The 23,777-nt window shown below is 34.3% G+C and overlaps 1 protein-coding gene across 1 annotated transcript in view; it reads left to right on the forward strand.

Moving 5' to 3' along the window:
* Positions 7-23,777, forward strand: part of LOC109847049 — a 78,843-nt gene continuing 55,072 nt past the window's right edge. Inside the window, exons 1-11 of the mRNA XM_020416294.1 lie at positions 7-166; positions 6,601-6,978; positions 8,145-8,222; positions 9,254-9,366; positions 9,497-9,590; positions 13,637-13,680; positions 13,766-13,834; positions 15,587-15,660; positions 20,706-20,910; positions 21,088-21,153; positions 21,273-21,352. Coding sequence (XP_020271883.1) covers positions 6,882-6,978; positions 8,145-8,222; positions 9,254-9,366; positions 9,497-9,590; positions 13,637-13,680; positions 13,766-13,834; positions 15,587-15,660; positions 20,706-20,910; positions 21,088-21,153; positions 21,273-21,352 — 920 coding nt within the window. The 5' untranslated portion in view covers positions 7-166; positions 6,601-6,881. The remainder of the gene's footprint in view (positions 167-6,600; positions 6,979-8,144; positions 8,223-9,253; positions 9,367-9,496; positions 9,591-13,636; positions 13,681-13,765; positions 13,835-15,586; positions 15,661-20,705; positions 20,911-21,087; positions 21,154-21,272; positions 21,353-23,777) is intronic.

Here is a 23,777-nt window from a genome sequence, read left to right on the forward strand (position 1 = left end):
TGCCACCTCTTCGCCGGCTCCTCTTCTTCGCCGCCGCGTTGTCCTCGAGCTGATCACTGAACTTCCTCCTCGAGCTGATCACTACGCCTCCTCGAGCCACCTCCTCGGCTCCTTCTGTTCGCAGCCTCTTCCTCTTCCTCGCCAGCCCTCTTCTTCTCTTTTCAAGGTAAAATTTTTATTTTTTCACTGTTTTTATTTTTTTCACTGTTATTGACTGATTGGTAAACAAATATGTACATGCTGCAAATTGAACCTCTTTGCTGCCAAAAAAAAAAAACTTATTTTACAGATCGAAATACAATTATACAGAGTTTGGTGAGATCTTGTTGATGAAATTTTTGATCTTTTATGCCGTTTAAGAATCCAATCTTGATATAATATATAAACGGTTCAACTAAAACAAATCTTCATCCTGCAGACCTGAAAAATTCCAGCGAAGCAAAATTAATCATTGCAAGAAAATCAATTATTATAATTAAATAATTAAAAAAATAGCCAAACATCTAGGCCCATGGGTGCTAGGCACTGGCTCAAATGCCTAGTCCACCCAACGCCTTCTGTAACATTGCAATCAGGTATACCCCCTTCTCTTCAATTCAAAGTCCTAACGTTTGTTTCTTCTTCTTATGAAATAGGTTTTGTTATGTTATATAAAACCCAGTTGGCATTCTTTAAAAAAATGGTTATTTTCGAGTTTCTGGACATGGCTATAGAAGAAAGAACACAATTACTAGTTAGAATGGTTCAATATGAATCCATGAATATGAATTAGTAATTTTACCAATGGTTAGTAGTAATTTTAAGATTATCAAGCCCTAACCACTCCTAATAGATAGCAAATCACAACAATTGAAACTGAAACTGTGTTATGATGGGTACATGCATTAAGACAAAATATGTTTTTGTGTACATTTTAAATCTGTTGTAGATTAGTGGCACTGCAATATAGCTTCCAATTAGCATGAACATTGAACTTGAAAGTAGTGCAAACTTTATGCATGTTTAAGGTTATTTGTGTAATTTCCTGTTACAGAGATTGTGCTCAATGCTAGTAATTTCCTGCAAGTTAAACTCCTCGCTACTGTTGTTATCTGTAGATATTACTTTCAATATTTTTGTAAATTCCATAACATTGATTTTGGAGTTCCCATTCTGGAGTTGTCAATTTGATTCTAGCAACCGAAGTCATTTTATTTTATTCTGTTAAGATACATTGATTAATTATGGACGGTATTTCTCCTACATTAAAGAGAAAGGGCTGGTTTGCTGCAGGAAAGAAGAATAAAAATAAAGGAATTTTTTCGCCTTGTCTGTCTCATGCAAAGTAGATCAACCTTGCACTTTAATTAACAAAGAGAAAGAAACTACTGATAATTATGTCAAATCATGATAAAGAAACATTTGGCGTAATGAGCCAAGGAAAGAATGTAATGCAACAAGGGAGAATAAAATCCACGTAATAAATGCATTCTGAATCATATTCCAAGATTTTGTGAAAACAAAAGCGGAAAAGATTTAGACAGGTAACCGAATATTACATGTGCAGGATACATCCCTTAGATAGAGATTGCTGCTATTTTTAAATCGATGCTATTTTGAAATTGAATGAAGAATAATGCCACAATGCCATGATATTAAATTTAATTATAATGAATTGCAGATAGTTTTTCTAGGACAATCCATTTGACTCGAAACTCATCCATAGAAACAGATCCCTGGGATATAGCTACCTGTGTATTCCTAAGTTTTCTTCCCTATACTTAAAAAGTTTAAAAAGTTCAAGATGATAAATTACTTTTGTCTCACTTAAAAAAACTTTGTGAAGATTAAGTAACCAATATTTTTTAGGAGACCATGCTAAGTAGAATCTTTGACATAAGTAGGGAAATCAACAAGGGCATACAATAAGACGGGAAAAGGTAAGAAAAAGTAATTGTGATATAGTTATCATTCCTCCTTTAGTTAAGCCGCTATATTTTCGGGTAGGTACATAACATGTTTCTCTTTTGTTTAGAACCAGTGATTTCCACCACCATTATTCTGACTAAAACCGTAAATATATGATTGTATCCAAATGTTTGTTTCATGCCCAATGTTGCACCACTTATACAGTCTTAATTCTAGCTAAGTTTGTTAGGTTGCCAACCTAGCAAGTTGTGTACTTTTCTGATGATTATTTATGGAATCTTTTTTCCAGTAACGATGGATGAGCGACCAATATTCTTGACATATGTCTTGATGGATATTAATCTTGTTAGTTATCTAATAGTTTGACTAGTCTCTACCAAATGTTTCCTTTCACAAGGTATCGTCTTTGTGAAATAGCTAGTGAAATCAAGTAATCTGCAGAAAAAGCAAAAAAAAAAAACCAACCAATAAAAAGGATCAAGATTACCTCTCTATAATCCGATTTTGAGCCGATCCTTTTCGATACCCTTGACCTATTGGTCAAGATAGCTAAAGAGGACTTGGCGTACGAACCCTTCGAACATGGCTATGGATGAAGAGAATGATTCCCTAGCTCTCCACTACTATAACACAGAGATGAGGGAGACGAGGGATTAGGGTTTCACAGATTGTGGGTTCAATGATTGTGAGTTCTATGAAGAGAAGAAAGGAATCCGAAGGAAATAGACTGATGGCTTTAGGAGCAAGGTGGAGGGGCTTTGGGTTTGAGTGCGGACATACCTTGTAAATTCTAGGTCGGGTTGCGAGCTGTGTGTAGTCCTCGAATCCAACTTAATAGAGAGAAAGAGAGGGGTGTTAAATGGGTGAGTTTGGGTAATAAATGGGCGGCATATTTTGCACATTTACCCGTTTATGACCAATTTAAAATTTTCTAAATAAGTGGGTTTTTGCCCACCCATTTAATAAACGGGCCTCCAATTTGCCCATTTAATTATGATAGTTATGTCCATAATACTTTAGGGGGTTTTGGCAAAATTTTAGGGGCTTTTTGCAAACTTTTGGTTTTTTGCAAATGTTGGGTTTTTTGCAAAATGTGGGTGTTTTTTGCAAACTTTTAGGTGTTTCTCGCAAACATTCAAGGGGTCCTTTTTTTACATGTTTTTTGCAAACTTTGGGCTTTTATAGCAAACTTTCGAGGGGGTTCATAAAGTTTTAGGAGGTTTTTTTGGCAATCTTTTTTGGTTTTTTTATAAACTTTCAGGAGGGTTTCCTACAAACTTTCTAGGAGTTCTTTTACGAACCTTTAGAGGGTATTTTGCAAACATTCAAGGGTTTTTGTAAACTTTTAAGAGGTTTTTTTCCAAAGCTTAGTAGAATGAAAGGAACAACTTTCAGCCAAAAGATAATGCATAGGATCTTTAAATTTCATACATGGATGCACGTCATAGTAGCAAACTTTAAAGGTTTCACATGAATGCAAAACAAAAGGAATGCTGGAAATAAACATAAGCAAACACCTAAATTTAGTAAAACCTGTACATTAACAAGTCCATTGCATTTATGTGAAACATCACAACTATCCAGGAAATACCAAGCCCAACTAAGTGCACAATATATTAAGTGCACAAATCCATAAGATTCTTGTTAAATGTACAAAAGATTAGTTTTGGAAACATCACAACCGTCACAAGGAAATGCCAAGCCTAATTAAGTGCAGAACATATTTTAAACAATTTACAGAAACATAAAAGTTCCTAGAAACATCATATCCATCCAAAGCATGCTATAATGAAGCAGCCAAACAAAGCACAATTGGGGGAACAAAATATCTCAAATAATTTACAAAAAAATACCAAGAACTGTTAGCAAGAAGCTTTTAGCAAATTTCTTTCAACCGTCCATAGAGAAATGTTTGGTGATGACTTCAACCGGCAACAAAGGAATAATACATGCAATGAAAATATGCTAAAACACAGACCGACCATGATTCATAGAGGAAACCCGACTCTATTTGTTCAAAAAACATAACAACTTGGCCTCAAAATAGTATAATACCCAAAATTAAATAGTAAATTTACGCACAACTCCAATTGCCACCTTAATTTTCTTCTCCATCATCTTCAACAAGCTTCACAAGGACCTACAAGTGAGAAATAAATTCAGCAACATAAAGAAATTTGTACAAAAGAAATACATAGTGAGAGAAAAGAAAATGAAGAATGAAAGTACCACAGTGAAAAAGTAAAACATCTAGATTACTAAAATTATGTATTAATAAATTTCCTTCTCCAATGTTTGCCAAAGTTGCATTTAATAAGAAAAAATAACATTAATTTACTATGATAAAATATGTATTCCACAATAATATAAAAAAGCAATAAAGAAAAAAGAAGGTAACTCACAAGGGATCCCATCTAACCAAGAAGCAACTCACAAGGGATCCCATCTAACCAAGAACCAATACAAATTGAGCTTGAACATTCACGGAAAGAAGACGATTTTGATACTTGTCAAGCACACAATCCCCAATGCTGAAAGTCAATTTAAAGGCCACCAAAGTAATAGGAATACTCAATATGTCTCAAGCCGTTGTCAACAAGTGAGGATGCTTCTCGCATTCGCCTTTCCAGTACTCGAGAATAATCAAATGATCATTTTTTTTTCCAACTGACTAAATTTTCATCTAGGTATTCTTCTAACCGAGACTTCGACCCACTGAATGGATATAGTTGATTCTCAAACTGTTCAAAACTGATCCTAAACATATATTATTCATATTTTGTATGCTTAAATTTCATTACATATGTTGAAATTGCATTATGCATTATACTATGTATGCAAACATTCATTATGGCATTCTGATATTTATCATATATCCCCGATATTTCCCCGATATCCGCAATCCGATATGAATTTTGGCCATCCGATATTTCCCCGATATCCGATATTTAAAACCTTGGTTCAAACTCAATCATCTCTTCATTAGGATCATCTCTAAGGGTCTCTTCATCATTGACTCAGCTGTAGATGTATCTATAGACGCTTACTCATATTCTCTGTGAAGACTCTTTAGTTTATCGAAGATAGTCAAAACATAATCAGAACTAACCTCTAATTTCTTAAAACAAAACTCTACATACTTCACCTTGTATCGGGGGTCCAAAATAACTGCAAATGACAAAACAACACTGTAACATTCCTAATATTTATCAGAATTTATTTTCATATCATTTGCTATGGATTTTATATCTTGATCATCACTTTTCATCTCCATTATGCATTTTTGAATCTTAAACACTCCATGAAAATATGAGTTGGAAGCTGGCTATTTACCTCCAGAAAAATAATGTGGACACTTCATAAAAATGTTAAACTTTGTAATTTATTTAGCCTCTACCCAATCTTCACTTGATGACAAAAAAGTAAGATTTGGATCAATCAACTTCAAGTGCTCAAATGTTCGACGAAAGTTTAGGGCATTCTTCAGCATTAGAAATGTAGTGTTCCACCTATTGGACACATATTGCTGGATTTTTTCGCTTTCCTTGAACAAGTTTGTGCAATACACTTGCAAATATCTTTTTCCTTCTAGGACAACTCCTCATATGCTTGATGCATTCACTTAGCTTAGACAATGATTTATTGATAACCTTTAACCCATCTTGCACAACATTATTTAGAATATGAGCACAACTCCCATTACTAACAAAATGGTCTTTTAAAATTGGATGGTCTTTTAAAATTCTCATAAAAGCATCATTATATGCTGCATTGTCCAAAGTAACAGTAAAAATTCTTTTTTCAATGCCCTAATCTTTTAATAAATGAAATAACTTCTTTACTAAAATTGCTCCACTATATGAGGGTGGAACATGAGATATAGTTAATATCTTATTTTGCAAAATCCAACACATCAACATGATGTGCGGTGAGAGACATTGTAGTCGGAGGTGGAAGAGGTCCACAAATTTGTGGTTAGACAAATTGTACTAGGAACTAACTTCAAAACCTGTTTAAGATTTTCTTTCTCTTTCTTGTACAGCTTAATCAAATATGTTTTTAGCAATGTTCCTAGAAATATGCTTGAGTTTAGAATTTAAAAGAAGTATGCAATTCATGGTTTTCTAGATGTTCAACAAAAGTGAATGGATAACCATGCAATATAGTTACTCTAGCAAGCATTTCTTTATACTTGTCGTGATCTAGTGGCATATTTTTCCTTGAAGAATCAGTCACATCTAAATTTCTTTTTGGGCAAGAATAAATTTTTCTCAACATTATCTTAGTGCCATGATTACCAACATAAATATGATAAGACCTTGTACATTGAACTTTAGTTTTCTCATCACTAGTGGTAGGTAATTTTGTAAAGTGATCCTAAACTTTTAATGTTTGTGTTTTATGTTTAGAAGTACTCATCATCACTGCCATCATCATGGATGCGAAATTGATCATTTAAAGATATGATGGCTAGAAAAAAACAATCTAATAGCACATTAGTTTTGGGCATCAAGCGCATAATAAAGAAACTTTTAAATTTTAGCCAAGCAAAATAAAAGTGACACAAAACATACGAAAAAGAACAAGCATGAACCTTTGGCTGACATGTAAAGCAACAAGACAACTCCGGAATGAGAACTCTAGACAAATACATGAACTCTAATTTATCAAAGTTTTCTTGACTTTTTGCAGTACACGGATTTTGGGGGCCAAACTCCTGTCTCTCTCTTGAGTTGGATTCGGCGATTACACCTGGCTCACAGCCCAACTTAAAATTTATAAGGTCGGTCCACAACCAAACCCAAAGCCTCTCTGCCTTGCTCCCGAAGCCATCAGTCGATTTCATTCAGATGCCTTTCTTCTTCTCTTCATAGAACCCACAATCTGTGAACGCTCAATCTCTCGTCTATCTCCTCTCTTTCTCTCTCTCTCGGTAATGGAGAGCTAGGGCATCGTTCTCTTCATCCATAGCCATGTTCGAAGGGTTCGTAAGCCAAGTCCTTTTGGGCTATCTCGGCCGATACGTCAAGGGTATTCAAAAGGATCAGCTCAAAATCGGATTATGGAGAGGTAATCTTGATCCCTTTTATTGGTTGAATTTTTTTTCTTTTTGCTTTCTGCAGATTACTTGATTTCAATAGCTAATTCACAAAGACGATACCTTGTGAAAGGAAACAATTGGTAGAGACTAGTCAAGCTATTGGATAACCAACAAGATTAATATCCATCAAGACATATGTTAAGAATATTGGTCGCTTATCCATCGTTATTGAAAATAATAAATTCTATAAATAATCATTAGAAAAGTATAGGTTGGCAACCTAACAGACTTAGCTAGAATTAAGACTATATGTGGTGTAACAGTGGGCATGAAACAAACATTTGGATACAATCATATGTTTATGGTTTCAGTCAGAATAATGTTGGCGGAATTCACTGGTTGTCTAAACAAAAGAAAAACATGTTATGTACCTACCCGAAATATAGTAGTATAATTGAAGGAGTAATGATAACTGTATTACAATTTTCATATGGAAGATGCTAACAAATGTGTGGAGTCCTTCCTTGAAATTTATAATAAGAAAGTGGTGAGTCACTATGGGTCCACTCTTTTGTTTGTGGTAGTACCAAAATAGTATGAAAGGAGTACTGATAACTGTACTACAGTTCTCATACTAATATATGACAAAAGTAGCATAAGATGTTTTACTATTGCTTATAGGGGCTTGCAATGGGATTGAGGAATAGTTATTTACTATTCCTTAATAAGTGTTTACTACTGTCGAGTTTTGTTGCTTTTTGTGTGAACTACCTGGTTTTCAGTAACTAACTATTTGGTAAATACCAACACCTTTCGTGGAATGAAAGTTGTTGAAGAGTTCATTTTCGCAATTGGTTAACAGAGTTGTAAAATAGGCAGTTAACATGGGGCCATATGCTGTGAATTTGGTTGTATCAGTTTTGAATTTTTTATCATAAAAATTAGTGATTTTCAAAGCATAAAAATATTTTCAGGATAATTTTGTTATAAATATGTCCTATTTTTCGTGAAGTATAGGGTTTGAACCTTACTTTTTATCAAATATGGAGGTTATGTTTTAATTGATGAATCCTACGTAATAGTTATGAAATTTCATTTGTAAAGGAAATATTATTGTGGTACACTGAGGATATTGTCTCCATTTAGTTCTCCAATTTCATTACTTAAACTTACACTTTTTTGATTGTTCACGCAGAAGAAGTATTACTGGAGAATGTGGAACTAATTCTCGAAGCTTTCGACTATCTACAGCTTCCTTTTGCCCTAAAGACTGGTATTTTCATCTTGCATTTCTCAATTTTTGGTGCCTAATAATCTAATACGCTAGAAATGTCTTTGTCAAAATGGGCATGGCGAGTTGTACAAATACTTCTCATTCAATAATTATTGAATCATGTTCAGTATTCATTTCACTGGTGTTATCACTATTATGTAGTTAGCATTCTTTCCTCATGTACAATAGTGACAGGGATTTTCCCTTTTCCCCCGCATTTTGTGCTTCATGGATTAGTCAAGAACATATTTATATGATATTTTGAGTCTTGCTGAATTTCTGTTGGTCGTACCATGATTCTTGATCTAAGCAATACTGAGTTCAAATTTGGTTCTCCAGAATTTTCTACCATATATCTAAGTTACCATGTAACCGTAGCTTTGTCTAATTAAAGATAATATCTATAATGAAAAAACAACACATGGAAAAAAGGTCCTACTTGAAATGAGAGTGTTTATATTGTTCTTGTGGATATACGCTAAAAGATAGGATAAGAAATGAATATATTCATAGGAAATTAGAAGTTGCTCCTGTTAAGGATAAAATGAGGGAGAATAAAATGAGATTGTTTGTCCATGTACAATGGAGGCATTAAAATGCACCAATAAGGAGAATTGATAAGTTTATAGTTAATGGAACAAATAGAACTGGAGGTAAACCTAAAAGAACGACAGTAGTTAATGGAGGAGATGACGATAATAGAAATGAAAGGAAGATTAGAATTCATGTAGTTGACTCAAAAAATTTGAGATATGGCTTTGCTGTTGTTGTATCGTTTAATTCATGTACCTGTTTGGTGTTTTGAAACTTCAAAATTGGCTTTAGTACCTCAGTCAGTCTCATCTCTCTTACTGGTCAATATCTGTCAGTATTTTTGTTGTAAAATGAAATAGGGAGATGAGAATTGGAGTAATACTTATTCACATGCTAGTATCCTTTTATGTTTGTGCAGGATTTATCCATGGCTTTGAAAATCTATTTATTTTTCTTGATTACATCTTGATAGAATCAAATTTATTACTAATTGTCAGGGAAAGTTGGTAAGTTAAGCATCAAAGTGCCATGGAAGAAACTTGGATGGGAGCCTATCATCGTTGCATTGGAGGATGTTTTTATATGTGCATGCCAGCGAGAGGAGGATGAGGCAAGTTTATACATATAGAATAATTAATAATTATGAATTTCGTTGATTTGTTCTTGTTTCCAGTGTACCAATAATCAAATTAAATATTTCTGCTTATAAGTTTTTTTTTTCCTTTTTGCCCCTTTGACAGTGGAGTTCAGATTCTGTGGAGAGAAGAGAATTAGCTGGCAAAATGGCCAAACTTAACGCAATAGAACTAGCTAAGTTTTCAAGACGCGTATCTGGTGAGTTTATATTTACACAATATATTTTACATGCACATATATTTATATTTATTCCCAATTAACAGAATCAGGTGTCTCAGCAGTAGGTTTCTTAGGTTAGATTATACTATGTTGAACACGATATATGTTGCTTCTGCATACATGAACCAGTGAACGTTGCCTGATAATTTCTCTTTTAGTTTGCATTGGGTCGTACACATGTATGTTTTGGCTCATGTCTGATTAAAACAGTCATTTACTTTTTACTGTAGGTTTCTATCAAGGATTGGGTTAAAGCCCTTTTCATTTTCGCATTAGTTATGAATCAACTTACTGGTTTATTCAAGATGATATCCCATGGATGTATGTTATTTGTTGACGATAAAGTATAAGTTGATGAATCTAGGAATGCCATATTTTCTAAAACTGAAAGCTGAAAAGAGGCTCTCAAATATAAAGTTGTCAGAATTAGTAGCTCATACATGAAATCTAATTTAAATAAAGTAGTGAAAGGGAAGGAACATATATTGCCCATTGACTGTCCTTATATTGCACAGTTATTCATCAAGGTGGTAAGATTGAAGATGATGCGGCTCATTGAATCAATTTAGGATATTAAAAATGGAGAAGTTGTTTTGGGCTTCTATGTGATTCTAGAATAAATTTGAAGGGAAATTGATATGAGACAATTATAAGACCAATAATGCTTTGAGGGTCAGAGGCAATGAAGAGCGATATGTGTGTAAGATTAGTGTAGCAGAAATAAGACTTTATACTTTTTTGTTATTTCCTTTTTAAAATGTTATATATAACCACAATGAGGAATAAGACTTTATACATAAGAAACACGTGTGGGAATCTAGGCATGATAATTTAATCTATCAATCATAGTTTCCTCGGCTAGAAGTGTCCTACCAACTCAAGAGGGTTGAGTTCAAATTGACATCTGACAATAAACTTGGTCCATTCTAAGGTTGCATAGGTACGAGTAGTTGTACGGGCATGGATACGGGTATGAGACATGGTAAAATTGTAATAAGTAGGGTACGGGGACACGGTCGGAATTATATTATAATAATAGTATTATACTAATATATATATTATATATATATTATAATTTTTTAATATAATATATATATAATATATATATGAGATTGAATGGGTATCCTTGTCCATAGGAGGGGGATTTTTCTCCTATGACGGGGCCTCTAAAAATCAGCATGTATTCGAGGTGACATTGTGGGATGCATCCGCTCGTTGAAGCTTGATCTAACATATCTAAACCGCCCAAACATACCAAAGTTTGGGGTGAATCCGTCGCGTTTGACCGTGCCATCGAGCCATGTGAAAAGTTCTATCCATTCAAACCGTTAAAATTGATAGCGAGTGTGAAGGGTCAAACGACGACGGTTCAACCCAAACTTGGTGTGTTTGAGGGTTTAAGAATATGTACGATCAAGTTCAAACGGGAGGGGATCATCCAACAATGTCGGCTCAAATCATTGTGATTTTAGAGGCCGTCATAGGAGGAAAATCGCTCTATGACCAAGGATACCGCATAGATCTCTCTCTCTCTCTCTCGTCTCTACTATATATATATATATATATATATATATATATATATATAGTAATATTGATAATATATATATATATTCATTATACAGCTAACAATTAATGCTTAAATTATTCCTTTTAATTATTTGAATCCTCAAAAAAAATAAAATAAACTCATTTGAGACTTAATATTTCTCAAAAGAACAGAATGACAAACCTAGACTTCTCTCGTGTTAGAATATTTGAGAATGAGGATCTATAGTTATGAAGACCAATGTCGTCCCATCCTTATCACTACCATTCTTTTCATGAAAAAGACAAAGAAAAGGGTTAAACAACACATGGGAACAGTGATGTCATCTTCCACTATCAAATAAGAAAATGAAGAAAATGAGAGAGAGAACATCATCTTCCCCATTCATCAAATCACAAAAGCACAAGCACCCATCCTTCTTAAAAAAATTGCTATTGAACTGCTCTCACACGTGGGAATAAGTTGCTCCCGTGTCTTACCCATGTGTGTGCGGAAACCTACACAATACGCACCCGACATGGGTACGGCAGCCCTAGAGTCATGTCGGGGCATCATAGGTTAATTCATTTATGGAGCTTTTTCAATGAAGTTGCTTCGGCAACTGACTCCATTCTTATGCAAAAGACTCAGTTCTTGATTGTGTTAAAGAGCTATTCTCAATCATTCTAATTTAGCTTGTTATTCCGTTGGTGCTGTTACCTACCTGGAGTAAAATAATAGTCATGTAATAAAAACTCGGATGGTTGAGTTCAAGTTGACATTTGGTTAGAACCTGGTCAATTCCTTTATGGAGCTTTGTTAGTTGAGTTGTTTTTTTGGTCAATTAAAAGTTTGTTAGACAATTATCTCACGGAAACAGAAAGAAATAACATTCTAAATAGCCATATAATGTGTATGAGGTGGTGGTTGATATTGGTAAGTAAGCTATCAAGAGATAAGCTATGTGGTGAGGCCCACCTTGCTAGTCGCATCAAAAGGTGTGGACTTCACCAATCTGTCTCTGGTAGCTCATTTGAGCTGTCACATCATACCCATTATTCCTGTACACACACATCCATATACACATACATACATATGTGTGTGTAAAAGATGGGGAAGATTGTGTTTTTTAACAAAAAACTTATTATTTATTGATCATTTGACTAGAATTAGACTTTTGTATACGATTTGTGTTTGTAGCATATGCACATTTTTAAATGGGTCAAATGTATACATATTCAGCCTTCAGATAAATATACATATATAGCTGCATTCTCATGTCTGGATTCTGGACATTTGATACCCTGTATTTGTGTTGGAGCGCTACACTATCGCCTGTCTGCTAATTATAAATTGTAATATCCTCAAAACCTCACATCATTGTTTTATGGTTTTCATGTCCTGAATCATCGACATAATTCTTGGTTAGTTCTGTCCATTGAACTCCATTTTTAGCCATGGTGCTTCGAATTCTTAGGCATGTGCTGATTATGTGCATATCAGATGTATAAACATTCACATGTCCTTTCTATTACATGGGGTTGCGTCGAAAGCTTTATTGATTCTTTCTGTACAATTCCAATCATGGGGCTTTGGTTTGCTCTTACTCAACTTCCTTCCCTGTACCAAATCAATTATATTATTCATATAATCTCCTTACATTTATCCCTTATTCTTGTACTTATCTTACTTCCTCGCACTTCTTCTTCTTCTTCTTCTTCTTCTTCTTCTTCATTTTGAGAAATTCTTTCACCTTATTATAATTGATTTAATTAGAGGAGTTAGCATGAGTAGATCTTTTACAATAAGTTAAATGACTAAATGCCTTGGGTGGTCTTGTGATTATTTCCGTTCTTGTTCAAGTACACTGGGGTTATTCCATTTGTATAACAGACAAAAACTCTGAAGCAATGTCCTAATGCTGTGGTTATGGTCTTCATTTAAAACTTTGGGTTTCAGAAACACAACCTGTAGGGTCATCAGCAGACTAGCTAAATCTGTCGGGCAGGATGCGATAATGCTGTTTTGAATGAGATATTCTTAGTTGGAACATAGTCTATACAAACTTGTTCTTTTTTGTCACTAATAAGTTGAAAGTTGAAAAAAGATTAAAATGTGGTAAATTAGGTAAGCAGCCATGGTGTCTTCCTCTGTTGACACTGGCAACAAAAAGAAAGGACCCACAATCGTAACCGCAGATGTTGCCAGCCTCTAATTCATTGTTGTAAATGATTTTTTCAGTATACATAATGCTTGTGTCTCGCCTGTTTCAATCGTTCATGTCTTTTATATCCTTTTCTGTTTGTAGCACAACTGAGGAATAGTGCTCTCATTTTCCTGTATAACTTGATAACTATGACTGCTTATGTATTATACCTCTTCAATGTATATTTAAGCCTTTTAGAAGATATTATAGGGGTTTTTTAAATAAGTTTAATCAAATATATTTTATTTGGGCTTATGAGTCTTCTTTGACTCGATTTTTTTTCGTCCTGTCCAGATAATCCAGCTGGTCAGTCATTTCTTTCATACATTTATGCAAAGGTGAATATTATCAACAATTGTGGCTTTATATGATCAGTTTAGTGGAGTAAATGACTAACATGCTTTGCTTGAAATATGTCTACAGATTCTTGACAACATACAAGTTTCAATAAAGAATGTCCGTATCATATATAATGATTCTCATAATAACAAGGTACCATGTTCTTCACATAATAACAAGGCACCTGGTTTCCCCGTTCAGTTGTGCAGTTTACATTTTGTTAACTAGATCCCAAAAATATGGGTTTACATAATTTACTCACTATATTGTGTTAAGTCGTAGATTATCTACTTTTTCTACTACATGTCCTGATGGCTCTACTCGTCTTGACTAGCCTGCTTTCTTTCATGGTTGCTATAATTTTTTCTTTCACTCCCCACTTATTTGAAATTGAGAAATATACATGTTGAAAAGAAAATTAAAACTTTTCAAATAGTTTCCAGTTTACTGAAGCTGAAAGAAGGAAATGTTCTTTCTTTTATTTTAACAGGCCTTTCCATGGAGTAGCTGAGTTAGAAGTAATCTGGAATATGCGTTTCGTGGGTTAATAAAAGAAACAAGTTTATTCAGTTTATGGAGACTTCAATATTAATGATAATATTCCAAAGTTCTTAGCTTGTAGCTTACAGACGAGCTGTTTTGAGTAGAGTATGACATCTGCTAATCAATAAGTCATGAGTATGTATGTCGAGTACCTGTGGCTTTACAGACAACGCGGCTTGCCTCAAGTATATCTTTTAGGCCAGTATAAAAAGATTTGTTATCACAGAAATTAGTGTTACTTTTTACTTGGAATTCTTTTCTTTTGTGTTCAAGAGCTTGTGTAGATAAAATGCTTTTATTTTGTTATCCATTTGAAACTTGTGTTTTGTATAACATGTAAAATTGTCTTTACTGATATAGAAATTAAGAATGATTTGCAAATTCAGTATATTCCAAGCAGTTTTTATTTTGAGCATCAAATTTTCCTATTTAGGTTATTCCTACTTAGTTTGTGAAATAGTAGTTTAAAGTAGATAATTTTTATTAGCATAAATATGAGTGTATGTGTACAAAATTATTTTTGAAGATAGCTAGAGCATAATTGATGGGTCCTGTTTATCCTAGTGGCACATGGAGGGAAAGAAAGCTTATGTTTGACTGATGTTTTAGCTTAGTTTGAGTCTTTGTAACATCATTCATTTACCATATGGCATATGTATTTGATGTTTAGGAATTTTTGTGCTTTTTGAGCTGTTTTTTCCCCTTCTGTCATGTTATTTCTGTAATTTTATTGCTCCAACTCTATGTATTATTTAGAGTTGGCATAAAACAAAAGGCGTGCTACTACATTTGATTTCCTCCATGTAAGATTCATTGCTCTCTTTGTTTGATGTGAACATAATGTGAAGCTTAGTCCTAATCTGGTCTGCATTATTCTTCTATTTTATCTGTAAACAAATCCTCTTTACCTGTTATTTCTGATGGTCCTACTCTCATTTCTTCTATTCTCATTGATTTGATTTTCCGCCTTCGATCTGATTCAAGTAATTGCACTTCGTTGCTAGTTGTTCATAGGATCCTGCTCAAAAATCTCTGTTGGGGAGTTTTGTTTCAGTTGTGATCTATTGAGGGCTGATCTAGTGAGGGTCTCATCTTGAAGTAAAATATTTGATTATTTTTCTGTGGTCCTAAATAAAGGATGCATGGGTCAGTAATGCATTCTGCTTATATATGTACATATACATACATATATATACATATGTATGTATTTCTAATATTCTATTCTGCACCAACACAGCATATGTTATCTTACTTCTATTCTCCTGTTGTTTATGAGAAGCTGTTCAATCCATACTAATTTCAAATTGGCATACTCGCACTATTACCTGGCTAAGTTCTTAGATTTCTTTTGTGCTTTTCCAGGGAAATTTCGTATTTGGTTTAAGATTTTCCATTCTTACAATGACGACTGATAATCAGAAGCAGAGTTCTTCAATGTAAGTTCTACTATAACAGACTCAATATGCAATGTTCTCAGAACCTACAAGTTGATAATATTTTAATCTCTGAAAAGAGAGTGACGGTAGTAACTCTTGAGCTTATTTTTAAAGCATTCTCTATATCTGCTATATCATATATTCATATTTCAGTTTGCATGGCACTATGCATGTTCGTTCTTCATCACTAAGCATTATGTGTTTACTACTATCATTTTTACTGAGCAAATATCTAGGTGGTCTTGAAGCTGGGTCCTCTCGTCACCCAATCACCCACTTCACCAGCGAGTCTAGTCACGTTGAATGTTGAGTGTTTCTTATTGGTTTACGCTGGAGGGGATCTGAAGGTTCAGGTAGAAATATTTTTTGTACAATATGATTTTCACTGGGAAAATATCGAGTTTTATTTTTTTTGGAGAAGAGCCATAAATCAAATTGTTCCTGATAACTCTTCCAGAGCATGCAGTTCATCCTATTTGTCACTCTTACCGCTTAAAACTTTCAATGAAGAGGTTATCAATGTTCGTAAATTTTCTCCCTCTTAGGGTGCTGCATTGCATCTAGCTGTCAACTATGGATGAGCAAATGGAAGGGGATGGAAGTGGGGAGGAGAAAGTTTAGAAATGGAAGGGCTGTGATTCATGTGGAAAATACTAACTATGACAGCAGGAAAATTTTGGATTTAATCAGATAGTTTCTATTGATTTTGTTAGTGTGCTTATGCTATAAGAGATAGAGACATTTAATCTCCTCGAGCATGCAAAGGAAACCATCAGTATGTGGTGAATCTAGATTTTCAAAGCAAATAAAAGCAAGACAGATTTATTTCAATTTTTTAAATAGATTTTAATATTTTATGTTCCTGGGCAATTCTGAATGTGTTTTTTACTTGAGGCACCTAAAAGCTGGATATAGACTATTTTGTAGTATTCTGTGGAGTTCAGTGGAGGAAGACAAGATTGACGGTGAAAAGAGTAGTTTGCAGCTGCTAGATGAGTTAGGAGGTGAGAATTAAGATGGAAGAGGAGGGACGGGGAAGAGAGAATTGGCTCAAAAAGAGGAAAGTGGGAGGTTCAGGAGTGATGCAGATCGTACGTCGTAGGTAATGGTAAGGCCGAGGAAGTAGAGGGAAGTTGGGTGTTTCTTGTTCTTTTTCCTCTATATTTAATTCTTTCCTGATGAAAAGTGCTAAATCTGACTTATTAATTATCTGAAATTTACTTGTATTCTAGCCAAAATCTGCCTTGGATTGTTCTAGGTCAACCTAGTCAAGGGTCCAAATTACTATATTTCTTAAAAGTAAGATGCAAAATCTGCCTTCGATTGTTTGAGGTCAACCTAGTAAAGGGTCCAAATTACAGTTATATTTCTTAAAAGCAAGACACATTTATTTCATATTCATTTTTTAAATAGATGCTAGTATTGCATTTATATCATTTTCCTTTTTTAAATAGATGCTAGTAATTTATGTTCCTAGGCAATTCTGAAGATCTTTTATTGATCTGGTTAGCGGCATATACAATTAGATATATATTGACATCTGATCTCGTCAAACATGCAATGAAAAACATCAGTGCATGATGCGTCTAGATTATGGAGGCATGGAGGCAAAGAGAGGGAAGGTCAAACATGCAATGAAAAACATCAGTGCATGATGCATCTAGATTATGGAGGCAAAAGATAGGGAAAGATAATTTCTTTGTATGTGTTGTAGGTTTTTTTTCCGTAGCATTACATATTCTTTGCAATAGCAAAGAATGACAGTTCAAAACATCGGCCAAAAGGTGTAAGCTGCTGAAGCTCTTTTTACTCGATGCACCTAAAAACTGGATATTGATTATTTTGTAGTACTTTGTGGAGTTGAAGTGGAGGAAGATACGATTGACGGTGATAAGAGTAGTTTGCAGCTGCTAGGTGAGTTAGGAGGTGAGAATTAAGATGAAAGAGGAGGGATGAGGAAGAGAAAATTGGCTCAAAAAGAGGAAAGTGGGAGATTCACGAGTGATGCAGATCGTCCGTCATAGGTAATGGTAAGGCCGAGGAAGTAGAGGGAATCTGGGTGTTTCTTGTTTTGTTTCCTCTGTATTTAATTCTTTCCTGATGCAAAATGCTAAATCTGATTTATTAATGTGACTATCTGAAATTTGCTTCTATTTTAGTCAAAATCTACCTTGGATTGTTTGAGGTCAACCTAGTCAAGGGTCCAAATTACAGTTGTATTTCTTAAAGCTAAAGTGACTATAGTTCACATTAGTGCTTTAATAAGAGTTAAAAGTTCTCAAGATTTAGTATTGGATAGAATTCTATTAGAAAATTGTGCTGGCCTTCCTGTTTCTGTCATTTGCTTCTCGCTTGTTGTCTTACCTCATTTCTCTGAGTCTCTGACCCCTTCTCTAATCCTTAACTCTCCCTCCCTCCCTCCCTCCACCTCCCCTTCCCTTCCTTCCTCCCTCTCCCCCACCTCTCTCTCTCACTACACACATGTATTTGGCCAAGTAATCTGGACAAAGTCACGCTGATACGATTTGCCATAGGGAAGATAATAAGAAAATTGCATCACATTCTATTGTGTTAAAATGTAATTGTGAAAATGAGAAAAGTGAGTGCAGTCAGTAGAAAATGGAAAATGTTTATCCTAATCCTCTGCTTGCTTGATAGCATTAGCTCATATATTAAAGGGAGAGTAACATGGTGATTTGATTAGAGCAGAAGAATGAATTCTTTATTTATTTATTTGGGGTCACATGAGGTTAAACTTCATTGACTGATAACATTTATTTCCATAGCCAAGGGTAGTCTTGTAAACTTGATAGAAGAACTCTTGTTCTGGGTGAGCAGAGGTTGAGCTTGAGACTGATGTCATTTTCTACGAGGCTTTTGAGAGACCTATCTTGCCTGTAGTCATCTTCTAGAGGAATATTTTTGGAGGAAATTTGATGAGTTTTATAAGTAATTCGAACAATTAGGAACATTATTATTTAGCATGTCCTTCGAGTCAATTCAGTAAATGCCTTCTAAATATATAATCTATTTTGATCAGAAAAACTTAATTTATGGTGATCTTGTTGCTTATACGAATCTGTAGCCTTAGATGAGTATGCGTACATATGCAAACAACAGTTTGGTTGTTGCACCAGGCTCTAATCCTTGAGAAGCATGGCTGATAATTATGAAGACACAAATTATGTAGATGCAGTTTAGAGGAAAAGTGATGCAGGACAACAACCTAGATATGATTTGATTCATTTTGAAAATGTAGTTAGGATATTTTATCTTATCTTTTCAGTTAGGATAATGTAGTTAATATTTTAAGTTTGATTTTTAGTTATGAAGTTGATTTTTTGAATTTTCATTCAGTATTTTTATTGGAGAAGTACTATAACATAATTAGACGTTATATGTTTTAATATGAGGTTAAAAACATGATCCAAAATATAGTACATTTAAAAAAATGGGCTACTTTGCTATTCTCCAAAATATAGAAGTACTATAACATAATTAGACGTCGATGATAGAAATTTGCTTTAGGGATATTTCAAGCTAGTGAAAACACCCTAGGTAAGTTCTTGGGAAAAGTTGGTTAGAGGTATCTAAGGGAAGGGTTAACAAATCCAACAAGGATGGGTGAGTTGAAAAGTGCTGTTGATCCTTTTACAAAGCCTTAAAAATTGTGTTTTAAAATTTTACCAGGATATTGTAACGAATGATTACCTTAATTGTATTTCAAAACCTAATTTTAAGCATTTGGTTGTTTACACACTCAGATGGTGGGAACATGCCCTCAATTAACACTTCGACTAAAAGCAGTAATAAAATTTTGGGTGTATACACACTCCGATGGTGGGAACATGCTCCAATTAACACTTCGACTAAAAGCAGTAATAAAATTTGAAACATGAAGACCTTTTTAAAAAAAGAAAAGAAAAAAGAGAAATAAGGGGATGATGGAAGATTCCTACTGGAAGAAATTCGAGAAGGAAAATATGGTAGCTGTTTGATATGATAAATCCTTCATATATTACAAGTTGATCCTCATCCACTGTCTAGCAGAAGAGGTTAGGATAAAGTTAAGACCTAACTCCACCTTACTCTTCACAATCACATAAAACAATGAGTTAGAATGTGAGGACTTATTGGTAATCTCGTCAATTTTTGGAAATGTTTATGCAACCATCCTACTTTTGGGTGAATTTGGGAGTAGTTATAGTTTCATTGAAAAGGTGGAATTAACCGACCTCTTGATGGGACGTGAATTTTTCGAGTCACTCACCTTCTAGAAATGCATAATGTTCACACCTTAACCTTTATTGCCAAACAAAACCTCCTTTTATCAAATGTGTGGTTTCACATGAGCATAGGCTAATACTGTGAACGAGGTACCAAATAGTCACTGATAGTACTGAAATATCATAACAGCAGAATTACTAGGCAAATGTGTATAGAACAGTAGTTGTGGTGAATGCCTTAGAAGCATTGAGCCAACTAATATTATTAAAGCAGGATCATATATCCAATACGCTACCTATCAGGTAATCACTAGAACATTATTTGTGTAGTGAGGATTTGGTACGTAATAAAAAAAAAGGTTATTGCTAGAGAAACAATATGTGAAAGAAACCAATGATGGAAAATGTTAGTGAATATTGCTTAAGCATCCATAGGTGCAGTCCGATTATACAAATGAGAACTGGGGATTGCTATCATCAACCTACTGAGAAGAAAACAAACACACGCTTATAAGGATAGAGATATAGGAATATGCATCTATTCTATACCTTTTAGATTATGAAAGTCTGATAATACATTAATTTCTTTTCTTTTCCTGAATAATATTCTTGGTAAGCAAAGATTTACACGTGTTCAAGTTTTCTTGTAAATTTATCTTTTTGTGCTAGATGTAATAGTTTAACTTATTCAAATTTTAGTAAATGTATTTCAGATAGCTGCCTTATGAATACATTCATTATTTTCTTGTGATTCCATATTCATTCTCATCTTCTTTACCCTCTTGCTCGAGTTACTAATCGTTCTTTTTTATTATTTAGGTCTGTTGGGAGATTGAGAAGTGGCCAAGTAAATAAAAGTGTAGAGATATCAAATATTTGGCTCTATTGTAATTTGTTGGAAGACAGTCCTGGACTGTTGGGCGTTGATGGGACTGCTGGCTCACAATTGTCCTGTGATTTAAATATAGAGTCTGAGAGATATGACTATCTCATAAATCCATTTGATGTGTCAATTTCGCTGCTGGTAGAGAATCTAATCATTTTTCATCCTTTGTGGCCTAACATTTCCATGCTCAAATATACTACATCATATATTGAGATTATTTTTTCATTAATTGGCTACCACTAAAGAAGTGCTTGTGTATTGTTATTTCTCGTGTTAATTGTCGTTATTTGCTGAATAACATGTGTTTATCTATAGGTAAACAAAACTGGAAAGCTTGATGGTGGACCTCAATATGCCCTTATTGCGGAGCTTACTAACTTGGTTTGTTCCTTTGCAATGCAAAGGCAAATTTATATTATAGTCGTTTTCAGTTAACTACTTTTTCACTTCTCATTGATATTGGATCTATGAGTTTCTTAGAATGCTTCATCTTTAATTAGGTTGTGTCTCTGAATGAAAATCAGTTACAACAAATTCTAAGTTTCTGGGACTACCTCTCCATATGCGCACTCAGAGAAAAGTAAGTCTTTTCCTGCATTTTTATATATTTTATAGAGCAAGACTCCTATTAACTTAAGTTGATGTCCACCAAAGTTTTTTAGTCACACATTTATTAATATAAAATACCTTTTTATATAATACAAGGATCCCTAGGCAATATGAGTGGTTAAAAACTTTGGTGGACACACTATTCTTTATCCACTTAAGTTGACACAAGTTTTCACCATATTTTATATATATGTATATAGTATACACATAAATATAATTCATGAAATGAAGTCCACAAAGTGCACCAGTTAATGAAGCGAGGAGGACTATAGGTAGACGTAAGAGATTTTGATTGGAAGCAAAAGAATATGATCGTTTTAAGTTAATGGAGGGGATAACCCTAAACAGAAGTGAAATGGAAAAAAAACGGATTCATGTAGATGACTCTAAAAATTTGGGATTAAGGCTTTCTTACTGGTGGTGTTGTAAAGCTTTTGGTTTATGCATCAAATTGACACAAAATGAATAGCAGAGAGTAACGCGTAGATTGTTGTAGGAAATGTCAAACGCAACAAAATCTGACTTTGAGAGATTTAAGTAAAACTGTTTAAATTTCGAAGTTTCAAGTTCATGGAGTTTGGATAAGGAATTTCTATACAAATGTGCTTTATGTAACTTGTCAAAGGATATTGGATTTTAGGGGTCCTTTGTTGACTGAGGATACCCCTCTTTGATGGTATCATTATACATATAGATTTGTGACGTCCCTGTTTTCACACATGCTGCAGTCCAAGGTGAACCCAGAGATGTCAAATCTGTAATGCACCCACACTGTGTAATAACACATTTCACCAATCACAGTAATATCCTCTAGTGAAATCAAAAGAAGTATAAGTATAAAACATGCATAAGAAAGAAATAAATATAATAAACATGATATAGAAAGAGAGATCTCATAAATAAAATCATATCTCAACTGTAATACATCTAATATCTGGAAGAATAAAAATGTCTCAACATGAATCAACTGAAAATCGTACTAAGGCACACTGCCTTTACAATTTGAAATAAAACTCGAAAGTCTGAATGAAATCATAAAAGAAATCTATTGTGGAGCCTCTACTAATAACTCATGTGACGGCGACTATGCGAGAACTTCGTCATCCTGCGGCTCTCCGAACCTCTGTACTGCCTGAAAGAAGAGAAAACAACAAAAAAAACCATATAAAGAGTGTCAGAGCGCTACAGCAAGATCACCTCCATCCGTCTCCAGGGGAAGGGCTACTAGATGGAGTGGATGCTCTATCTATAAGCATAGTCTACCTAGATTATTTGGCTTGTTTCTAAGTGAAATTAACATTTAGAAACCTACAATACGAGACGAGTACGTCGAGTGAAATAATCCAAACAAGAAAACCTTCATGTATATACCATTGTCTCAAATTGTAGGTAACTAAATATTAATACCGAACTAAGAATAAATAAGCTAAAGGAAATTAACAATTAGGAACCCACAACACGAGACTGATACGTCGAACGAAATAATCCAAAAAAAAAAAACCTCATGTATATACCATTGTCTCAAATTGTGAATCGCTAATCATTGATCCCAAACTATGAAGTAAAGAAAGCGGTAAAGGAAATAAAAATATCAATACATCGTATTTATAATATCTTCCATTGTCACCGGGAAGATAGAATAAATACCAACATATAATCCCGTATACTTTCAAGAGGTCAGTATCTCGGTCCTATAGCTCAATGATGTGCCATATTCATAACGGACATCCACTCAATGACTTAGGCTATCAATCAATAATCTCAAAGCAACGGACTATCCTGTAAGTGTCCTAAATAGTGTACACGATTTATTAGTCTCATCGCGATCTCAGCACGTAGCCTAAGTGCGAGACGACCTACCATATAGGTATCCAAATAGATGTCCTCACAAGTCTCATAATTATACGCCTCACAAGTCTCATCGCACACTCGTGCGGACGGACTGCTATACAAAGCATCCAAACCCAACTCAATGGCCTGTACATATGGAATATCGACGCACTACCTCATATAATACTGAACTGAGTTCATCAACGATATCCATCTCATGTATAAACTGTGTAAATCTGATATATCGACACACTATCCCATATAGTACTGAGCTGTGCTCATCAATGATATCCAACGAGTGTATGAACAATCTCTAACTCTATTATAAACAACCCAATTCTTGTCAAAACCCCCTTTGGGATACTAATGTATGTGCAATGCCACTGTACTTGTGGATTCATGTAATTACATGTGAGGAAGTACGGCTCGAACCCCGCAAACACATCTCAAACAAATACAAAACAAAATTCAGGAAATTAAGTCTTAGTAGTCGACTACTAGCCTGAGTAGTCGACTACTTTGAGTTCATCCAGAACCTGGAAGATTCTAACTAAGAGTTAGTAGTC

Source organism: Asparagus officinalis, chromosome 7 (assembly GCF_001876935.1).
Source record: "Asparagus officinalis chromosome 7, Aspof.V1, whole genome shotgun sequence".
Lineage (NCBI taxonomy): Eukaryota > Viridiplantae > Streptophyta > Magnoliopsida > Asparagales > Asparagaceae > Asparagus > Asparagus officinalis.